The 16,586-nt window shown below is 46.2% G+C and overlaps 1 protein-coding gene across 18 annotated transcripts in view; it reads left to right on the forward strand.

Annotated features, from left to right (window-relative positions):
* Positions 1 to 16,586, forward strand: part of AKAP13 (A-kinase anchoring protein 13) — a 287,475-nt gene that overhangs the window by 234,282 nt on the left and 36,607 nt on the right. For all 18 annotated transcript variants that reach the window (XM_066239247.1, XM_066239251.1, XM_066239252.1 and 15 more), the window contains 3 exons: positions 1,691 to 1,733; positions 2,715 to 2,847; positions 8,813 to 8,987. In XM_066239247.1, the coding sequence (XP_066095344.1) occupies positions 1,691 to 1,733; positions 2,715 to 2,847; positions 8,813 to 8,987 (351 nt within the window). The remainder of the gene's footprint in view (positions 1 to 1,690; positions 1,734 to 2,714; positions 2,848 to 8,812; positions 8,988 to 16,586) is intronic.

The following is a 16,586-nucleotide window of genomic DNA, read 5'->3' on the forward strand; positions in this document are numbered from 1 at the left end:
GAAGGGGGAGGGGTGGAGAAGCAGATGGTCACTTCTCCCATGTGCCCTGACCAGAATCAAACTTGAGAGTTCCACATGCTGGGCTGACGCTCTACCACTGAGCCAGCTGGTATTTCTATGGATTTTATTTTCAGTTAGTCATGTGGTAACTCAGTAGGTAGTCGTAAGTGTGCAGCAGTCCTGGTAGCCGGAGAGAATTTAGTGCTGCATGTAATGGACAAGGTTCCTTTGGGTGGAAAAAGTTTTAAAGCTGCTGATCTAAACCGTACTTTTGGGTCTTTTGTTTGATTGATTGATTAAGTAAATTAAGACCTTCTAGGGTTAAGATGCTGATGATTTCACACCTAGACTGTGGGGAACTGGGGGGCAGGCCCCCGATCGTACTCTCTCTGGGCTTATCTTTTCCTCTCACCTGGCCGGAGCTACAGGTATATAGGTGAACTAAGAAGAACCTGAAATACAGAAAAGGAAAACCTTAGAAAAGTCAGCAGTCTTTTGAAGACTTAGAGTTTAAGTTTTTTATGCTTTATTCCCTCTTGTTGGCTATTAGTAATAACTCCAGTTTTGCATTTCTGTTCAGAATATAGAGTAGTTTGGGAGTTTAAGGGTTAATAATTAGTGGTGTGCCTTCTGTTTATGCTGCTTACTGCCCTGCTGTCTGACTTAGCTGTAGTTTTTTGTTTTGTCTTTTTAATGAGAGGAAGGGAGATAGACTCCCACATGCATCCTGACGGTGACCCACCCAGCTACCCCCCTCTGGGGCCATGCTCACAGCCAAGCTATTTTTAGATCCTCAGCACCCAGGGCCAGTGAACTCAAATCAATTGAGCCAGGGCTGCAGAAGGGGGAGAGAGAGAGAGAAGGGGGAGGGGAGGAGAAGCAGGCGGTTGCTTCTCCTTTGTGCCCTGATTGGGAATCTAACCCGGGGCTTCCATACCCTGGGTTGACGCTCAACCGCTGAGCCAACCAGCCAGGGCCATTTAGCTGTAGTTTTAATGACCCACTTCAGTGTATGATCTGCTAGTTGTGGAAGGAGGAAGAATGGATCTGCGTTTCCTAGTTTATCAAGTACCAGCCTGGAGAGGCTCTCAACATGAGTGTCAGCCTTGCCTGCCTTGCACAGATGGGGAAGTGACACCCAGAGAGCTCACCCCAAACTAGTGACATGGCCAGGACCTTATGAGCCAGCTTGGATGCTCCTTCCTACTCACTAACCTGTTTCCAGGAATGCTTGGTAACGCATCAGATACACATTAGCTAGGTTGTCAGTGGAGAAATATGTGAAAGCAAAATTAGCCAAGTACAGAATATGGTAATTTTTTACTTTCTATTCTTTCTGTGATATCATCTCAGAGTTGTGGCCATTGGGAACTGAATATTTGATAAGAACAAGAATTAAACATGTTTTATGTGTGTTTGAACATTAGAAATCTTGATTTTGGGTTTGTTCAGTTACTTGAATTCTGTATTAAATTTTCTCAGAAAATTCACTCCCTCTCACAGTTCTGATTTGAGGGTTTCAAGTTTAATTTTCCCTCTGCCAAACCCTAAGGAGGAGAAGGCACCACGCACTGGCTGTCACATGCCATCTCTGCTAAACCTGTGTCACTGTTCACATTTTAGACACTTGCTCTTCCTTCAGGTCCAGTCCTTCGGTTCTAACGTTTTCTCTGCCATTTCTGTCTTCTAGATTCCCGGCCTTTCCACAGCACCAGCGCTAACCTGACGGAGAGGTACTGCACTTTCATGGTTACTCCTTTGCCCATAGTGAGGTGGAGGAGGTCCAGACTGTTAGAGCATTTCACTAGGAAACCTCAGTTAACTGAGATCGCGGGAGTCTTACTTTCTTGAGTGCTGAATTCCCAGTAGTGGTTAGATGTGCTTGGTAATGAAAACTGTATTCCTTTTGAATAATGTCTTCAATACATTTCTGCATTTGTTCTTTGCACTGTCCTGACAGTAACACTGCTGGTTGCGTTTATTCATGTGAGAAATGCTTCTGCTTGACTTCACACACTTTTGTGCTCTTTGCTTATGGGTTTTTAAAATTCTTATGTGTAACAGCATTTTGTTACTGTGTGTGTGTGTGTGTGTGAGAGAGAGAGAGAGAGAGAGAGAGAAAGAGAGACGAGAGAGAGAGAGGGAGGGAGGGAGGGAGGGAGGGAGGGAGGGAGGGAGGGAGGGGGAGAGAGAGTATATACATGTACAGTAGACCCCCTTGTCCACGGACTATGCTCTGAAACCATGGGTAGTAGTTCCAAATTCTATATATACTATATTTTGTCTAAACATACATATAAGTGATAAACTTTAACTTATCAGTTAGGCCCAGTAAGAGACTAACAATAACTAATAAAGATAGTATCTTATAACAATACATTGTAATACAACTCTGTGAATAGGCTTTTCTCAGTCTCCTCCTGTGTGGGACTCCCCCTCCCCTCCCCACCCCCTGCCCCGGAGCCGCTGCCGGCCCCTGGTGGTGGGACGGGTCTCGGGCTGCGCTGTTCTTGCTCTTCCCCGGAGCAGACATGTGGCGGCCTCTGTCCCTCTCCTCCGCCTCCCATCCTCATGTGGATGAGGTGCCTGACTTGTAGCTCAAATAATGGACAACAAAATGGTTACAACAGATTCTGTAGAAGGTAGTTTCATTTCTCAAAAATAACTTCTGTAGTCTTTATTTTTTTTAATCAAGTCTTTTTGTTTTTCTTTAGTATAACAGAAGAGAACTACAATTTCCTGCCCCCGAGCCCCTCCAAGAAGGACTTTGAAGGGAAGAGCGGGACGAAAGTTAGCCGTACATTCAGCTACATCAAGAACAAAATGTCCAGTAGTAAGAAGAGCAAAGTAAGTACCACTGTGGGCATTCCTCGTGCGCCCCCCCCCCCCCGCGCCAGTCGTTGGGTGGCTCATGGCACGGCCTGCCCACACCCGTGAGCTAACGGAGTGGTGAGGGCGTACCAAAATAAATCAGAGCTCCTCTCTGCAGTAGCCTAATATTGAAAGAAAAATAACAAGAGGTAACACATAGTTGTGTGTGTGTGTGCTCCACACTCTCCGTGCCCTTCCCCGCCAAGAAGAACAAAACTACAGGCTGCTTAGGCCTCAGTTAAGTGGATGGTAGAGATATGGCCAGTGTGTTTTCCTAGCTTTTTAAAAAATGATTTCTGTCTTTTAGCAAACAGTGGGTCTGCTCATCAGTCAGAGCTTCCCCCCATGACCTGCCCCCAGGATTGTGTTTTCTCAGATTCCCCCCGCCCAGGTGCAGAACGTAAGAGCGTGGACAGTCAGGCAGATGAGAAAACAGTGCAGAGAGCCGAGCAAATTGTTTTTTGAATAATCGCCTATTGAGGTATTACATTCATACTTAGCCTTGGCCGGGAATTGAACCCGGGACTCCTGCACGCCAGGCTGACGCTCTACCACTGAGCCAACCAGCCAGGGCCATACTTAGCTTTGTTTTCTATGTCAGACCTGAGGTTAAGGAGGGTGGGGGAATGCTTGTTCGTATTCTACATATTGGCAGCAGGGCTTAAGACAGCACCTTACCTGTTTACTTCCCGCTGCTGGCTGGGACCCTGGTTGGCGTCAGCAGAGGAGATCCTCTTTGGAAAGTGCGGCATAAACCAGCTATGTGTTACATGTACCTTCTCTGATATTAGCATTCCGCTGGGTGCTAACAGGCTCATGGTCTCACCCTTGAAAATTTTTATCTGTTTGGATGACTTCAAAATGTTTTATTTGTTCTTGTTTTTAAACTGTAATGTTTTCTTCAAACAAACTTGTCATTGGAATATAGCAAATAAGTGGAAATCGCCCTCTCCACCCTCTCCCCAGTGACCCTGACTTTCCTCTCTCTCTCTTTATTAAGTGAGAGGAGTGAGGCAGAGACAGACTCCCACATGCATCTCTACCGGGATCCACCCAGCAAGCCCCTACAGGGCAGTGCTCTGTCCATCCGGGGCTATTGCTCCATTGCTCAGCAACCAAGCTATTTCAGCACTGAGGCAGAGGCTGCGGAGCCATCCTCAGCGCCAAGGGCCAAATTGCTCAAGCCATTCCAGCCCTAGCTGCAGGAGAGGAGAGGAAGGGGCGGGGATAGAAAGAAAGAGAAAAGGGGGAAGGGGAGGGGTGGAGAAGTAGATGGTCACTTCTCCTGTGTGCCCTGATCCGGAATCGAACCCGGGACTTCCACACACCGGGCTGATGCTCTACCACTGAGCCAGCTGGCCAGGGCCTGCCCCTGACTTTCAGGTAGAGCACTGAGTTCATCACCCGTCGCGTTGGTGAGGCAGTACAGACAGACACACATAAAATGATGTAATACCAGACTTAGGAACTGGAGCCTGGCCATTAGGAAGTCACTGCAGCTTCCTCCTCCACAAGCTGAAGCTCAGACGTGTGCTTCGGTCCCAGGCGAAGTCCCGGAAAGGCAGAACCTGGAGTGGGCTGACTTCCAGCTGGTTGTTCTCTTCATTTCATGCTCACCTTGAAGCAAAATCTGTTACTCGACAGTATCTTTTTAACTTTTTTTAAATTTTTTTTAAAAATTACTGATTTTTAGAGAGAAAAAGAGAAGAAGAAGAAGAGAGAAAGACATGGATTTGTTGTTCCACTTACTTATGTATTCATTGGTTGGTTCTTGTATGTGCCCTGACCGGGGATCGAACCCACGACCTTGCATATTGGTACAACATTCTAACCAACTGAGCTACCTGGCTCAGTTAGTTTAACCTAATTTTTAACTCTTTCAATCATCTGAAAGGACTGGACGTTAGCTAGTGAGAGGTTGAAGTGAAGAGAAAGGGCAGGAGAAAAGAAGGTAACTCGTGTTAGAGGGAAGTCTGTCATCATTGGCAGAAGCTGTAGCCGTTGACCTCTTGTCAAAATGAGAACACTCTTTTGCAACCAGATGGTTCCTCTTTCCCTCTTGGCTTCAAAATTTGATCTTTGGGGGTTTGTCCTATCTCTAGCAACGCAAACTCTCAAAAAATTGCAAGTCTGTAACCATAGATTGCAATCTAGTTCTTATTGTCAGGAGTTTTGAGTACCCTAGTGGCCAAATATATTAAGTTTAAGAATCACCTTTTATAATTGTTACTAGCTAACTTTAAATAAGATTGTTCTAGAACCTCCAGTAGAATATCTTGGCTTTTGTCAGTGTATCAAGAAATAGTAAGAGGCAGAGGAACTACTGAAGTGCAGTATATTTTTAAGCTGTCTGCCATTGGACTCACAGTAGAACTTTACCGTGCACAAATGTTTTAGTCTCCGAACGATAACACAAAAACAAATGCATATTTTCTTAAATGAAACCAATGCATCCTGGCAGGGGGGGTCAAGCATGATGATACTAACCATACTAATTTTCTTAGCTATTGAATAATGTTTTTCTCTATAATGTCAGGAAATTAGAAATGCTTTTTTTTATGAAAATGATACATTTTTACTTCTTTTAAATTGTTTTTTAAAGAGAAACTAGTAGAGCTCATCTAGTCTGTTTTTAATTGTATGATATACAAATTTCTACTTATTTTAAGGGAAAAATTTCAGCATTTACTGAAGATCATATTAAATCATCTGTTAATAAAGCCTCTAAGAATAGTTTGGAAATTTTTACTTTCCTTATAATTAAGCATGATATATAGTCATGTAAATAACTTGTTATTAACTGACATGTTATAGTCAATATATTAATTGTTATCTTAATTCATAATATGTGATGAACAGTTGTTAAATAATATTCAGAGGAGTTCAAAGCCAGCCACAAGGGGGCATGTGGTTCCCATTCCTGGGTAATTTAGTTTGTCTTATCACTGGGCTATGTGTGTGCAGGATTTGAGAAATTGAGACTGATGCTCCACATGTCCTTTTAGGAATTATCAATAAGTGGCACAAGTTGTTAGACAAATACAGTGTGCGTGTTTTTGAGAGAGGGAGAGCCTAAACAGGAAGTATAACAGGAAGACGGGCAGTTTCTGCTTTTGTCTGTTAGTACCTTTGAGAGAGAACACTGTTTCCTGCTCAGTGAGTGTGCCTGCTGCGGGGTGGTCCCACACCAGTAAGCCTAGTGTTCCTGTCCACAGCGAGAGGAGTGACCCTCCTCACCAGCCCATCACGCTGCTTTTCTTCTTCCTAAGTTCTCTGCAGAGAGCTAGGACATGGCTAGAAATGTGTTTCAGACATTCTTAACCTCACCCATTCCTTCTTTGATTAGAGATCTGCAACACAACAGGTTGCTTAATCATAGCATGTTTCATAGATGTCCGGAGCACTCTCTGATTTTTAAAAATGTTTAATTCCTTATCTAAAACGGTAGGCTTAGAAGCTTTCCTTTGTAGTCCCCTGGGGCAGCTGTGTCTGCATCTGTCCCATTAAACACTCCTGGCTTTCACTGCCCTGGCACGCGCAAGTCAGAGTTCGGGAAACAGCCCACCACCACGTTCACACAGGCAACTTCCCGGAACTGAAAAGTTCCCGAGGGGATGTACTACTTCTTTTAAAAGGAGGCATTTGTCTTTAAACAGGTAAGCCATGTTTCTTCGCTTCCAGTGTTGAAGAACTGGCTTCACCCTTTGCCAGACTTGCCATCTTGCAACCTAAGTGCCGTCTGCACACACTGTGTTTTGGGGGGATTAGCTCTGTGTCATTTCCTGTGTCCTCTGTAACCGGGGTGGCTGGCTTTGCCAGCAGCATTCAAATAGTTAAGCTGGTGTTGAAAGCAGCAGCCTCAGCCCCCCCTCCTTCCCTTTCTCAGCCAGTCCCGGGCTTCCTCCGTGGGCCTCTCTCATGGCAGCGCGGGGCCGCTGGGCCCTGCCCTGCCCCTGCCGGCAGGAGCCTCTCCTCCTGTGAGAGCCCGCAGCCTGGCAGGGGGTCAAGCATGTCGGTCAGATGGGGTCGCTTTTGTGAAGTGCCTCACATAACAGTGAGATTCGTAGGACCCAAGCATGGGGAGGTAAGAGCCTGGCTTTAAAACCCTCAGTTCTAATGAACACGGAGAGACAATGGAGCTACCTGTCTTGTTGATCTCCGGGGAACGGCTGCTTTGGAAGGGCTGTCGCAGAGGATGGGGATGCTTTATCATGCATTCTGACTTGCAGGTCACCGCAGAGTGGGAGAGTCAGCTGCCATAGGTTTGCTTTACTCTTGTGGCCTGGGTCAGCTTCTGTGAGCAAAGCCAAATGCTTTCTCGTTGAACATTTTATGCATGGAAAAGCCTTCAGCAAGATTGAAAAGAAAGAAATCACCTGAAAAACGCAATTTTTGTTATTGATCTTCATTAGAGTTCAATGTTCTTGAGCGGTTGCTTATTTCCACTCAGAGCAGCTTCCTGTTTTGTAAAGTGAAGTACATTAGTTTTTCTCCCTTCCTCTTTGTTTTTTGTTGTATGTGTTTTTTATATTAGCTCTGAAGTGTAGCAGTTGGGTGCTTAGGTTTTGCTTCTGTCTGTTCTGCTGAGAAAGACTTGACATGAATCGTAGACTGAGCAAGCGCTCATCGTGTCTGTTCTGAGGAGGAGGCTGGGGGACCTGGGTTCTGCTGAGCACTCACTGTGGGACCTTTTGTGAGTCAGCAGCTCGGGCAGCAGTGACGTGATGGGAGCGGAGCCTCAGACCGGCCAGGCAGTTATTAGTGGACAGCCGCAGGTACAGTAGGGAGCGTCTCTGAGCTCCAACTCCTCACCTGTGAAACAGATCAGTGCTGGAGCTTACTTCAGTGGGTTGTTACGAGGAAATGCATGTGTGTTGCTTATGACTGTGCTTGGTACGTAGTAACTCTTCAAAAACTTAGCTGTTATTGATGACCTGTATCTTTTCAGTTGTGGAGTGGGAAGCGTAGTGCCCACCTTGCCTACTTGGGAGTTCTTGACTCAGATGAACTAATGTATGCAGAAGGCATTGATTCAAAACAGAAGGTGTCTAGTAGTTGTCATTCTCACTGACTTGGAGGTACTCATTTTCCAGGAATTTTTTTAGATTGCAACAATAGTGTCACATTCCCTGGAAAATGGGTACCACGCAGTGAGTGATTATGACAACTACTAAATGCATTCTTCCTACCTCTGTGAACTGTAGTTTATGGTCCAGTTGGTTTGAAAAGCTATTACTCAGTCAATATTGATTAACCAGCCAAGTGCTCTGCCTAACAGAGGACCTTTTGTGGAAGAAAAGGACCTTTTATGGCAAGCATGACTATACCCCACGGTCTTAGCCTTCTTAGAGTGGGGTGCCTCTGAAATGCCCCTGGCTGCTTTAAATAGTTTATTAAGGATCTAGCACTCATCACTATTTATTAATTTTCAGAGTTTAAATTTGTCTTCCACCTAATTTAAAAATTGGGCCAAAGTTAACTTCCGTGAAACTTGGAATTCTAACTAGGAGGAGTGGAACATGTGTAAATGGGGTACTTACTGTTTCCGGCAGGAGGAAAGGGGAGGCCTCAGGGATGTGCCCCCACTCAGGGGGTGTGACTGGGGTGTGAGGACATCAGAGGAACTTCATGCTGGTGCTGCTCCATGGTCCCTCTTCTCCCTCTGGCCACGCCCGGATTGACGCCTCCCTGCGGTGCTGGACCTTGGGCATTGTGTCTGTCGGTATAAATAACCACAAATAAGTCAGTGACAGAACTGCTTAGCCTGACCCGTCTGCATGTGGTTTTTCACAAGTTAATTAAAAAAAAATTGTCTAGGATGGTGTGCCAAAGTTTGGTTCAAAGCATTCGCCAACCACACTGACCACGTGCCGTCTGGGTTGCCCAGGGAAAGCGCAGGCCTTCTAGCATTCGGCCAACTGTTGATCCTTTTCTTTGGCAGGAGAAGGAAAAAGAGAAGGAGAAGACTAAGGAGAAGGAGAAAGATTCTAAAGACAAGGAGAAGGACAAGAAGATCCTCAACGGCCACTCTTTCAGTTCCATCTCCGTCGTGGGGCCGATCGGCTGCAGCCAGTGTGCGAGGCCCTTCACCAGCAAGGATGCCTACACCTGTGCAAGTAAGGGCCACGCTTCTTCCTCTCTCGGCTCAGGGAAGGTCGTGTCTCGTTTTCTGTTCATCCCACCCTGTGCCTCTTCCTCGTGCATGTGGAGAAGTAGCCTTTTTCGTGTCTTTCCAGAATAACTTTGAAGAAATCATTCTAGACGTAGAACCGAGAGCCTCTGTTTTTTCAGCGGGCCCCGCTTTCAATCACTCTGTTCTGTTGTCCCTGGGCCACAGCCTGTCCCAGGAGTTGGTACCGCATCAGAGCACTCTCCTGGGCACAGACCGCAAAGCCCCCGGCGGTCCCACGCTGGTCCTGCGTGCTCAGTGTGGCTCTGCACTCCGGTGGGCGCCTCTGCCTTCGGCCAGCCTCCAGGCGGGTGGCCGGGGGGCGGTGGGGGAGCGCCCCGTGTGCAGAGACGTCCCGTGCTGACCTGGCGGATCTGCAGCTAAAACCATCTGGAGACCAGGTGTGCTAACAGCGTGGTTCCTGGGGGTGTTAAGATGCTGCTCTGAGACGGAGGTCGGCTGTTTCTGTCCAGGACCAGACAGCAAGCACCTTAGGCCACGTGGCCACCACTACTGAGCTCTGCTGTTTGTGTGCAGGAGCAGCTGTGGACAGCACATCAACCGATGGGCATGACTGTTCTAGTAACACAGCATCCTTTATGGACAGTGAAATGTGAATTTCACTTAACTTTCATGCCTCATGGTTTATTAAAAAATTTTAACCATTTAAAAATGTTATAAACATCGAGAGTTCATGGTCTAGCTGTGACCCACAGGCAGCCGTCTGCAGACCCTACCTCAAGCCTCTATATCTACAAATTTTGTTGTTTACACAGATAGAAAATAATTGTATTTATAGCACACACCAGGGCAAATCAATGAGGGCACTGTGGTCAGAACTGACCACCTGGAGACCCAGCGACCCAAGCCCAGCCCGGGCGCCCAGAGGGCTGAGGCAATCACCATCGTGTTATACCTGTAACCAGTTTAGACTACGTAGTGACTAACGCAGAGTCTGAGCATCGCTTCTCAGACTGTGACGTCAGATTTGTGGGGAGTATCCCAAGTGATTTGTTACTAAAAATAGTTACCTTATTGAAATTGAACATTTTTGAAGTTTGAGCAGATTCAAAGTTGCCGCAACAATAATTTCCACTCTTTTCTGTCTTGGACAGGAATGTAGAGTTGCAGCTAATATGTAGCCCACAGTCTATGGTTACAGCTGCTGGGACTTTCTAAAGGGCCAGCTGTATCACTCATATGCTTGTAAAATTACTTTAATGGCTCTGCTATACCTCAAATGTTGTCGGCAACCCTATTTGTTTTCCTGTCCCATTTAAAAAACGAAGACAAAAACCTGCTGGGGAGTCTTCATCAAAGCTTTCTGTGTCTCTGAGGCAGTCATTTCACACGTCTGTCCTCCTTTGTGTGTGGCTCACTAGCACACTGAGAATTCCAGTGTAGTAGTAGATTTCATGTGACCTGTAGGAATGAGAAGGTCCCTGTCCAGTCTCCCCACTGCTCTCACTGGAGCCCGGGCTCTAGCAGGACTCACTCCGAGGACACTGCTGACTGTCTCCAGCTTGGTGTCTCCCTGCCAACAGAGTCCGCCTCTCAGTAACGGGCACACTTGGCTGCCTAGGGCAGGAGTCACCAAGCACTGTGTAGTCTGTTTCTGTATCATCAAAACACTTTTAGCCTTCTTACACAAGTTATGCATATTTAACATAAAAATTACATACATGTCCTATACTGAACCGACAGAGAGCTCATTCTGGGAATAAGAGGAGACAGCGCTGCCGTTTTCTTGTTTGCTGGTTAGTTGTTAATACTGCTATTTGTACTTACTGTCCTGGAGTCATAGTTTTTCTCTGCAGGAGTTTGTGTAAGTCTCTGTTTTTAGGTGAAACTTAAGTATGATCACTGAGTTGACTTTGAGCATCTATAGGTTCCCGTTTGCCACAGCGTGCCCAGAGCAGACGAGAGGCGGGGGCACCGTTAACCGGTACATGCCCGGGCCCCCCTTCCTGGGGCGCCCGCTTCTCTCCAGAGTGCGAGAGTCGCGGGTAAAGTGCGTGCCTGACAAAGGCTGAGTGTGGCCCTGGCTGCCAGTGTGTTCCTGTCTCCAGTTCCCTCTCCGGTCGGTGTGAGGGGAGCTGCAGCCTCTCTGTCTTCCTCGCATGCGTGGTGCCGGAGCCCTCCTGTGCAGGCTGCTCCCCGTGGGGGGCGCTAGCCTCAGGGAAAAGCAGGGGAGGGCGGTGTACTCACTGGAGTGTGAAGTTGTAATTCAAAGACCTTCATCAGGAAAGCAGACTGAACACCTCCTTTCTGCTAGCCAACTTAAAAATGTTCGATAAAATATATTCTTTTAAAAAAGGAATGACATGGCCCTGGCTGGTTGGCTCAGCGGTAGAGCGTCGGCCTGGCGTGCGGGGGACCCGGGTTCGATTCCTGGCCAGGGCACATAGGAGAAGCGCCCATTTGCTTCTCCACCCCCCCCTCCTTCCTCTCTGTCTCTCTCTTCCCCTCCCGCAGCCGAGGCTCCATTGGAGCAAAGATGGCCCAGGCGCTGGGGATGGCTCCTTGGCCTCTGCCCCAGGTGCTAGAGTGGCTCTGGTCGCGGCAGAGCGACGCCCCGGAGGGGCAGAGCATCACCCCTGGTGGGCGTGCCGGGTGGATCCCGGTCGGGCGCATGCGGGAGTCTGTCTGACTGTCTCTCCCCGTTTCCAGCTTCAGGGAAAAAAAAAAAAAAAAAAGGAATGACATAACTGGGCCTGCAGAAAGGCAAATACTCGAGGGAACTCAGAATGGGAGTGATACACGGCGTCCCCTCCACGGGGGCAGAGTGCGTGGTCTCAGCACAGAGCGGAAGCTGGAACCGAAACCCCTGAACAGACTGAGAGAGTTAAAGGCTAACATTCGTTCTGAATGGCCCAGAGAAACCCCATTCCCCCTTCAGAAGCACAAGGGAACATGCCCTTACCCCAGGACCCTGAGTGATAATTCTGCACCATGTAGGAATCTGGTATTAAAATTTATACCGTCCGTAAGTACCAGAACCCAGGCTAAGAAATTTTTGCTAGTGGTTTAATGAAATCGCAGGCTAAGAGTTATGAAATCCAAGGGACCCCAGCTGAAACAAATACAGAACAGCACCAGAGGGTCCCTGAGACAGACAGTTCTGCAAATCTAAAGCTGAGCTCCCCATAGAAAATGCACAGACACCTCGTGAGGTGCACACGCAAGCAAAGAGAATTATTAAAAGGTCGAAATGAACAGAATCCCTAGTGAAAGAATAGGACATACAACTAAGAGGATAGATTTAAAAATAACTGAATAAAACTTCAAGAGTAAAAATAAAACCTTGAAGGATCTTTATGAAGATTTAAAAAATATTTTAGTGTTCTGCACTGTTAGTGACTTGTTCTGATTTATGTTTGCTTATAAAGGAGGAAATGGCTTTCTTATGTCACCTGCATTTGTAAGGGCCAAGCTGGGTGCACATTCTAGAGAGTCTTGATGACTTCAGCCAGGATTTATAATTTTACATTCAATTATCAGTAATTACACCCTTTGATTTCTTACCTTAAATGAAGTTATTCATTAAACCAGAGTCCTGAACTCTTAAAGGTACTATGTTTGGTATTGTGATTCATTCAAAAGCAGTTCATCAACAAATATTGAGTAGCAGTATGTGCCAGGAACCTTTTTTCTTTTTTAATTGTAGTTGACGTATAATGTGTAAAGTTAAATGTGCAGCGTGTTAATTGGACACATTTATACATGGTGGACGATTGCCACTGCAGCCGTGTACAGCACCTCTGTCCCATCACGTGATTATCCTTTTAGTGGTTGGAATAATTAGAGTCGCCGGTCTAGACATTGTGATGAGTTGAAAGGGTCATAGATAGAGCTAGATGCATGATCCTATTTTATAGAAGGCACTTAAATAGTCACTGTTTATGTACGAGTACAAGACTTATCTAGAAGGATAGGCACCAAACTGTTAACAATTTGAAGAAAGAGATTAAGAGAGGCGAGATCGAAGGGGACTGTGTTTCTATTGTCTTCTATGTTGTTTAAGACCAGGGGTCGGGAACCTTTTTGGCTGAGAGAGCCATGAACGCCACATATTTTAAAATGTAATTCCGTGAGAGCCATACAACAACCAGTGTACGTTATGCATTATCCAATAAAAATTTGGTGGTGTCCCGGAGGACAGCTGTGATGGGCTCCAGCCACCCGCAACCATGAACATGAGCGGTAGGAAATGAATGGATTGTAATACATGAGAATGTTTTATATTTTTAACGTTATTATTTTTCTTACTAAAGATTTGTCTGCGAGCCAGATGCAGCCATCAAAAGAGCCACATCTGGCTCGTCAGCCATAGGTTCCCGACCCCTGATTTAAGGCGGTCCTTATATGTTGTTCTTCATAGGAGTGACGAGATGTAAACCTTGGGTCACTGAAAGTTGCAAAGGCTTTCCTGGTTGCCAACTGGTCTTTGATGGAAAAAGCAAGATAATACTGGTGTCTGGTTCAAGAACATAACGGGCAGAGAGCAGAGTTGTCACTGGGAAACGGAGGGCTTGACGGACACCGCAGGCGAGCTGCTGTGTCACTGTTAGGGGACCGGATTGACAGAGCGTGCAGCCACTCTGCCAGCACCACCCTGAGTCACAGCACATTAGCAGAAGGTTCAGGGACCAAAGAGATGGAAAATCTTTTTTGAAGACCCAAAGAATATTTTTCTTTTTCTTTGTGGTGTAGAGACCAGTAGGTTTGAGAACCACTGATGTTGTGCAGTTATGGTGAGTGGATGACTCTCCATGACCAGCTCCTGACAGCTGTTCAGTTTAAATTCAAGTGGGAAAAAGTTGTCTAATTTATGTGCGTGTATTTCATCTTAGACAGCCATTGATTGTTGTCTATGTGTTGTTTCTAGGTTAAAACAGTTGGTTTTACCCTCCTTGGCTGTATAAGGTGTTCGTTTACATTAGACTATGATGACTCAAAATTGAACCAGCAACTGGCATATGATTGATTCGTCAGATAGCAAAAATAATGCAATATAATGTAGGAGAACGCCTATCTTAACCACAGGCAACCTACACCCATTTTTTGTTTTCTTGATTCTTGTTCCTATGAAACAAATAGAGGTTCTTCACTGACTCTCCCGCAATGAAGTATAGCTAGGTCCCCGCAGACTGTGGAGCTGCTTCTGCTGTCTGTTCAGTGGGGGCTAGACTTCCCCCAAAGAGGGGCGCCTGGGCTGCCCCTTGGAAACTTCTGTGGCCCAGGGGTACTAGTGCAACCTGTGAAGAATCACTTAGGTGGGGGTCCGGTACTGATCAAGAAGAACGAACTGTAGGAGGTTTGAGACTCATAGAAGTTCTCAGCCACACGTCTGTGTAGTACAGCGGTTCTCAACCTGTGGGTCGCGACCCCAGCGGGGTCGCCTAAAGCCATCGGAAAATACATAATGCATATCAGGTATTTACATTCCGAATCATAACTGTAGCAAAATTACAGTTATGAAGTAGCCACCAAAATTATTTTTTGGTTTGGGGTCACCACAACATGAGGAACTGTATTGCGGGGTCACGGCATTAGAAAGGTTGAGAACCACTGGTGTAGTACTTACATCGTGTAATAGCTGGGTGGTGGTTTTCAGAACGCTTTTTGTGGAACGTGGTGTTTGGGAAGTTCCACCAATTTTTGAGTATATATACACACACACACACACACACACACACACACACACAAACACATATATTAAAATAGTTTCAAACCTGTGTAAAAAATACACGTTCAAAAGTATAACCAAAATTTAACATCAACATATTAACTTCAGCTGCCAGCCTACCTGTTTATATTTTTCCACCTCTAATTAACTGAAGACTATAATGTGATTGTAAGGCAAGCCATTTTTTAAAAAATTGATGTTTGTGCCTCCTTATCTGTTTGGATGAAACTGTTTTCTGTCTTATGTACGGCAATCTAATACTGAGATGAATTAGATGCTGAGGTAGATGTGTGAATTGCACGTGTCCTGTGTACCTCTGATTTCTCATTTTTTTCTCAAAACAGCATCCTTGTTCTCATTTTTTTATTTGAAAGCATGTGTTAAAATTGTAACTCAGACATCTAGCTGAATATTTCATATACTTGGTGGCACACAGTATAACACTTTTATTTCATTTAGGACATTTTAAAAGAAAACCAGTGACATGGCAGATTGGCTAATATGTAGGATAGGAGTTTTGGGGTGTGTCTTGTAACTTTTCATGTTAAGTCAACCAGGGGCTCTTTCTTGTGGGAGCAGATTACTTCCTGGAGGGCCCTGTGCTGTCATTGGAGTGTTTTCCGTTTGGAGAGTTGGTCTGAGGCACGGACTGTGTCATAGTCCCCTTTGCCAGTGGTTCTCAGATTTACAGTAATAACTTAATTGAACTAAAATGTCACAGGTTATCTTAGCTCCATTGCTTAGCTAAAACAAGGAGTAAGAGTTAATGTTTTAAAGTTTAAACCGAAAAAATCAGACAGCAAAAAGGAGCAGTGTGCTAGGGCCTGATGGTGACTCAGCGGGCACCGAAGGCTCACGGGTACAGTTTCAGTGTGCACACGCTGAGGCCCCCATGGCTGGGCCATAGCTCAGCCGCCCTTAGTTCTAGAGGTGGTGTCGAAGGAGGCCCAACATTTGGTGGTGACACTAGGTTTGTGTGTGACCGTGTGCTCAGCCACTTACAGAAAGAAAAGGGGGACAAGCAAGGCTTGAAAGGAAAGGAGTAGTGTGTAATCGTCTCCCCAAAGAAGCACAAGTAATGAAGGAATTGGCTGGTGCTCTCTGCTTCTTGCAGAACAGAGCCTGCGATGAGGAGTGGTGTGTACGAAGTGTATCTGGTATCTTGGCAGGAAGTGGAAAAGATGAGTAATTTGGGAACTCAGGATCTTTTTTTTTCCCTTCCCTCCATCCCTTCTCATGTTCAGGATCTTCCCAGGAGTCTCAGGAAATGTAGGCCCCCCCCACATTAGTCATTTGCCTGCCTTGTGCTCGTGGGGTCCCCTTTGACTTAACAGAACTCTCCTTTCTGACCCCTGAGCCTCACACCCGTGTGGAAAGGCCACTTTGGAAAGGCCAGCCACATAGTGCATCATGGTGATGTGTTGTGAGGCTGGCATTGCTTTGCGCCTTCTTTCAGTTGCCTTCAGTCACTTGAGCATACCCTCCTGCAGGCAAATGCTAAGAGATCCCATAGGATAGAATGTTTTCAGGCAAATCAGCATCTGTGGACTCTACTGAAATCAAAACCTGAGTCTTGGCCTGACTGTGCTGGCGCAGTGGATAAAGCGTCGATCTGGAACGCTGAGGTCGCCGGTTCAAAACCCTGGGCTTGCCTGGTCAAGGCACATGTGGGAGTTGATGCTTCCTGCTCCTCCCTCCATTCTCTCTCCTCTCTCTCTCTCTCTCTCCTCCCTAATATGAGAACAAAAAACCCAAAGCTGAGTCATTCATGTGGACTTAAGTGGAAGGGGCCCAGGTCGCCAACACAGACTCGCGAGGAGCCAAGCCTCCAGTACGTGTCCTTTGTAGCCTGCTCCC

This window comes from Saccopteryx bilineata, chromosome 7, assembly GCF_036850765.1.
Source record: "Saccopteryx bilineata isolate mSacBil1 chromosome 7, mSacBil1_pri_phased_curated, whole genome shotgun sequence".
Lineage (NCBI taxonomy): Eukaryota > Metazoa > Chordata > Mammalia > Chiroptera > Emballonuridae > Saccopteryx > Saccopteryx bilineata.